This window comes from Palaemon carinicauda, chromosome 22, assembly GCF_036898095.1.
Source record: "Palaemon carinicauda isolate YSFRI2023 chromosome 22, ASM3689809v2, whole genome shotgun sequence".
NCBI lineage: Eukaryota > Metazoa > Arthropoda > Malacostraca > Decapoda > Palaemonidae > Palaemon > Palaemon carinicauda.
Window position 1 is genome coordinate 67,507,337 of NC_090746.1, and position 6,323 is coordinate 67,513,659.

Genomic DNA, 6,323 nt, shown 5'->3' on the forward strand with positions numbered 1-6,323 from the left:
GAGAGAGTCTCAAGGGGGGGGGGGGGGGGCGTCCTAGGCTCCCCTGGTAGGTATGTAGGTAAAGACTCCTTTATTTCTCTGATTTACTGATTAATTGCTTTTTTAACTGGCTCACAAGAGCAACTTCTGTAGACAATTTCGTAATGACGTAATAGCACAGCGAACCATACCATTTATTTACTAAAATGAATAACCTGTGTAATCTACACGCAAACATGAACAACATCGGGTAACCTTTCTCATAACTATGCATTCAAGTATTACATGATAATACAGTCTCACAGAAGACTAACAAGTGTAAAATTTCCCACTATTCTTAAGGCCACTATCTGTAGTGCGATGAGTAAGCGAACACTATCGTTTTTAAACGAAGAATTTTTTTCTGAAATACTTTACATATACAGTATATATATATATATATATATATATATATATATATATATATATATATACATATATATATATGTATATATATATATATATATATATTTATTTTTTTATTTATATATATACATATGTATATATATACATATATATACAAATATACACACACATATATATATATATATATATATGTATATGTATATATACACGTGTATATATATATATATATATATATATATATATATATATATATATATATATTGTGTGTGGGCGTGTCTCATAAAGCATGTGGTAATAAAGATTAAAACAAGATACTTGACACAAAAAATATGTGTAATTTTTTTGTGAAGATTTTTTTTCACTCTCTGGTATACTCATCATGACTTAATACTATATCTTTTAGCAACATATATTGAATTTATTGTGGAGGATTGGGGTCATTGATTAATTCATGTTTAAGAAAAGTTTTATTTCTTCGACATAATAATTTCATTTACAGGATTAGTTCACAGTTAGTGACACGGATTTAAAACTGACATTGATTCACACGAATGTTGATTATAAGTATTTTTTTTATAAGATTTCTGACAAATGGAACACCAATCTATAGCTTCCAGAATTTAAAAGGAGAAGAAGAGGAAGGAAAAAAAACATCAGACAGATTTGAAGGTATCATACTGAGGAGAGGAACTTCAGAAATGACTGAGCATCTTAAAGGATTCCTGAAGATGGGAAACCCAGATATTTCTGAACAAAAAAAAAAAAATCCCAGAGGTTTTATGAAGCAGAAGAGACTCCATAGATTCTAAGAAACATGAGAACATCCACATACAACTGGAAGAGGAATGGTATCCTTGAGAGTCTTGGAAGCCGAATAGATTCTCGAAAGCATAAGAAAATACCTGATTCATGAAAGACAGAAAATCTATAGAGATTCCTGAAAAGAGAAGTAAGTTGAAGAGAATCTCTAAAGATCCTAAAAGTAGAAGGGTATCTGATTCCCAAAAGTGGAAGTATTTCCAAAGACTCCAGCGGGTAAAACATAATTTCCAGAGATTTCCAAAACCAGAAGAGAATCTTCAAAGATCCCTGTAACCAGAGGAGAATCGCCAGAGGTTCTCTAAAATAGGATATCTTCAAAGATTCCCTTAAGTAGAGGAGAAGCCTCAGCGACTATTAAAATGACTCGCTAGCCCTCATTTCTCCCTCACAGATTGGAGAAAATGGCACCAAACCTCCGTCTCCTTGGCATGGGAAATCAGCCATGAGGAAATGATAGTTACTATCCAGACCAGCACAGTTCCTGACGGGATCAACCTGTGGTCGTAGCGGGAATGCTGACGGGGTAGAGTTATCAGTGATACAGTCATATTTCCAATACGGGGCCCCCATGTGAACGATGGTTCCATCATACCATTGCCATAATCCTTCGTGGTCCTCATCACTCGCTCCCACCCAATAGTGGCTGTGGTCTAGACCTGGAGAGAGATCAAAGGGATAAGTAATTCTTTTGATTTTCCCCAATGTTCTTCAATATTATAAGGATTTCTCTTTCTTTGATGTTAAAAATAAATAATTTTTTGCAATTGGTAGTGACATGACTAGTAATTCTCCTGACATTAATTATTTCTTGATTTTCATAAACAACCTCATCAACAAACATTGTCATATTAGTAATTTTAAGTGTGTTTCATAAGTGTTATTAAGCACATCTGTATTTGTTATTTCATATGTCGTTTAAAGAGTGGCCAAAAGGATTATTGCTACCTAATTTCTTGATGTAATCGATAACGTCTCTCAAGATATTGGCATCATTCAGGAAGACGAGATGAGCGCCCTCTCCCAATCTTGAGCAAAAGAGTCGCATATCATACCAACTGCCTGTTTCCAGGGGATCCACATACAGACAGCGCCCTCCTATTTCCTCGAAAGGCAGGTAACATGCTGGAAAAAAAGGTGGGGGGGGGATATTTTAGGTCACTGTGGGCTGTAAAGGTTTACTATTCAAAGCAGATTAGAATGAACAGCTAAGGGATATTGATGGTGATTAGTTTGGCTTTTTAAGTTGAGGCAACATGTGCGGTAAACTTTATTTCAAATCTCGCAGAATAGCGGAGAGACATTTATATTGAAATGAAAATATGCAGTCTAGCAAAGATATATCTAGTGCTGAAGAAGCCCGTAATTTCTTCTGAATAATATTCTAAACCAAATTCAGAAGAATGAAGTGGTGAACATCACGCCATTGTGGAAACAGATCATTCTTTATATCAAGCTAGGGTGGGTTCAATATTTTACCTGGCAAGAAAGCAAATTCTAAGCACTCTTAGGTAGCAAATTAGCCTTTAAGATGTACATGGTAAAAGGCTTCATGACCTATTGTGTAGAAGCTGTTATATTAATGCTTCCTAGGTCAAAAGTAAACCATAAGGGTCAGTAAATATGAGAAATATTCTGTTTTCCCAGATGATAAGATCTGTCTTGGTGTGCTCTTCAGTGCGTTACTTGATTCCTTTAGGACTAATACTTTTGGTGAAAATCCCTCACCCTCTCAAATTTTAGTGATCTGGAACAGACACTGAAGTATCTTGCAAGAATACCTGACCAACATGATCAACCTACCAATACTCTTGAAATTTTCTGCCCTTTTTTTTAATTTTGAGTTATGCTGCATCTCCTGTTAGACTATTCTAACCAGTGCTGTGGTAATGTCGTCTATACCCCTATTTTTTTATTACTTTGATTACTTCATTCACATATGATACCTTGGCTGAACTCAATTTGCCAAAGTTTTGCAATAGCCAGTGTTAGTGATACTGGTAAATTGTCTGGAGGCATATATCCATTCAACCCTAGGGTTTAACGTGTTTATTCTATGGAGGATGGCTATTTCTGTTAGGAAAAGGTCAGAAAAAGCTCACCTGGAAAACCCATTGTTGTAACCTTCATTGGTGACAAAATTAATAAGTTGAAATAGAAACATGTTAATAAAGAGAAATTATAAAAGGCTGATCCTATTTCCTTAACTTTTACCTCTACTATTTAGCTAAAACTGTCTTCAAGAACTTCTGAAAACTTGGCTTTCCTCCTGTTTTGTAACTAAGTGGTACTATAGTTTTTTCTTACTCTGAAAGGTTCATTCCTATTTGACTCTTTGTTTTCTCTTGGTATGAACTTGTACAATTCAGTGTCCCCTGAGGCTGTCACTAAACCTCTGAACTACAGTCTTGTTCTATCTCCTATCATCTCCCAACTGTTGTCCTATTTTCTCAATGCTTATATTCTAAAATAATTGGAAACTTAGATGCCATCTAGTTATATTCTATCCTACCTAGCCCATATCTGGTCATCTAAGAAAATATTAATGGATATTAGGTCATAGCTCTTGGTGTTTTGGAGTGCTTGATAAAGTATTTTTAAAGACCGGCAGTTATAGCCTTAATCCTCCTTCTACATAAACTAATTTCATATTTATTATCAGATCAGTTTTTTTCTGTTGTAGTTAAGGGTGATACCTTTGTCTTTTTCATTCACTCTAGTGGTATTTTTCATGGATTTGTTCTCTACTCTTCTATTTTCTTCTTCACAAATTGTTCCTTTACTATATTTTCTTATTTCCTTTCGTTTAAACTGTCCTGGGTAGTTTATTTTTAATATCTCTTAATCTTGTGTAAGTCTATAGATCTTGGTTTAGATATCTCATCTTAGTAACAGAAGAAACGTTGTTGTTTTGAAGACTGCGAAGACCCTTTTACTATCTTTCACTTTGTGTCATACTGCTGAAGTTACGAAATATTTTTGAGAATTTTGCGGCTAACTTCCATCATATCACTTAGTAGCATGGGTGGTAAATTGCAATCTTGGTAAACCTTTATCTAAGATGTTATGATTTTAATAGTATCCTCTTCTGCTCTCAGCATTCCCTCCAGATTTATGTGTGGCTTATATAACCAAACTTGTGTTGGGTATGATTCTCATCCATTGGAAGGCTCTTCTCACAGTAACCGAGAGGGTATATTTTTTTTTTTTTTTTTTTTTGAATTTCATGGGACTGGACATAATCTTAGAACCTTTGCCCATCTTAATCTTTATACCAGAAAAACTCAAAGTACAGAAGGGAAGTATATACTGATTGCCTTTTGATAAAGATCGTTTGTGCAAAGCTTCACATTTTGTCACAACAGATGGCCCATTGCATTCACAAGAATCTTATAAGGCCCCAATGCATGCCCCCCCCCCCCAAAAAAAAAATGCATATGTATAGAATCAAGTACAGACGATCCACGAAAATGTGTTAACACGAACAAAAACATACACAGCCATGCAATGGTAAAGTATTTAATGGGAAAGTCATTTGCCTATATTGACAGAGTAGCCTTGTTCCTGAAATGGTTTAACTATACCTTGAAAAACAGTTTTAATACATCAGAAACGTTGGTCAGAACACCATTCTTCAACTTCACAAGCTTCAAGCTTGAACAAAATGAAACAAATATTTGTTTCAATCATAGACGAGCCCCACCCCCACCCCCCTCAGAAGTAAGAAAATATAGTACAGTACAAGAACAAACATTGAAGCAGACCCATTTTTTAAGCGGCCATTCAAGTGATGTAATCATCTCAGGAATAATTGAAGGAATAGAGGAAAATTTACCAGCTGGAGCTATTGAACTGCTAGCGCCAGTGCTAGTGCTGGTATCGCTAGTGCTATCGCTGCTATCGCTAGTGCTAGTAGTATCTGCATATTCAGTTGTGGCGTCTGAATAACTGGGTGTCTCACTACCTCTAGTAAAGGGACCCCGAATAGTGTCAGTAGTCGCTGTAGAAGAAAAGAACGTTAAATGTTGCTATAAGAATGGTTGGGTGCAAATGTACCAAGTTTTAGTTTGGGTTAGTCTCGTATACATAAACAGAGTAAATGGACATACTTTATATAGTATATCCTTTGCAATGTCTGCATACAGACCATAGCCATATGAAGACAAGGTGTTGAATTATTGAAAACCCGCAAAAGCAAAAGAACTTTAAAATGTTAGCCACTGATTCAGCTCCATATAGGGCCTATCAGCGGCACGTCAACACACACACACTAGCACACACACACACGCAAGCACACACACACATGTTACACTTTTTACGTCGTTTTCAATTTTCGATTCCTGGTTGTTATGATCGTTCCTTTCTAGTATTTTTCCATTTAATCTATTTAACATCACTTTCTCTACTCCCATCCAACACTTCTCATTATACACTCTAACCAACATCCTCTCGCCTCCATTGTTTTTACGTGACTAAACCCACTCCAAAGAAACTTCTCTATTTCTTAAATTTTGCTAATATTTTATCAAGGAACCTATTCACACTTCTCCTTGGATTCCTTCTTATACTTTCATTACATCTCCAGAGTTTCAGTCTCTTCCCTTTTATTTGAATCATTCATCCATGCATCACTTCCATAAAGGAGCGTTGGCTAAACGATTCCTTCATACATCGTAAAGAGAGAGAGAGAGAGAGAGAGAGAGAGAGAGAGAGAGAGAGAGAGAGAGAGAGAGAGAGAGAGAGATAGAGAGAGAGAGAGAGAGAGAGAATTTTTGAATAGGTTAACCTGGACACTCACCCGTTTCTGCCAATGCTGCAAGTAAACCTGAAATTGAAAGAGGTATATTCCCGTTTTAATGATCTTATTGTGAAAAATAGGGGATATATATTTCTATATCATACTGGGATCGAACCCTAGTCTCTTCAAATGAAAGGCAAATTCGCTATCGATCATGCCATCAGAGGCTCTAAAAATATTGTTGGGCTTATTGATAACGACCTTGCCTTTCGTTTGAAGAGACTAGGGTTCATCCCTAGTAAGAGGTTAAAATTTATTTTTATTTGAGCAGGAAATAGTGTTGATTTATATATATATATATATATATATATATATATATATA

The 6,323-nt window shown here is 35.5% G+C and overlaps 1 protein-coding gene across 2 annotated transcripts in view; it reads right to left on the bottom strand.

Annotated features, from left to right (window-relative positions):
- Positions 1-838: 838 nt before the first annotated feature.
- Positions 839-6,323, bottom strand: part of LOC137616514 (snaclec crotocetin-like) — a 6,354-nt gene continuing 869 nt past the window's right edge. The window contains exons 2-5 of one of the 2 annotated variants that reach the window (XM_068346341.1): positions 6,002-6,028; positions 5,039-5,203; positions 2,152-2,328; positions 839-1,862 (exon numbers count right to left, since the gene is read on the bottom strand). In XM_068346341.1, the coding sequence (XP_068202442.1) occupies positions 1,561-1,862; positions 2,152-2,328; positions 5,039-5,203; positions 6,002-6,028 (671 nt within the window). In that variant the 3' untranslated portion in view covers positions 839-1,560. The remainder of the gene's footprint in view (positions 1,863-2,151; positions 2,329-5,038; positions 5,204-6,001; positions 6,029-6,323) is intronic. The other variant, XM_068346342.1, reaches the window with a different exon arrangement.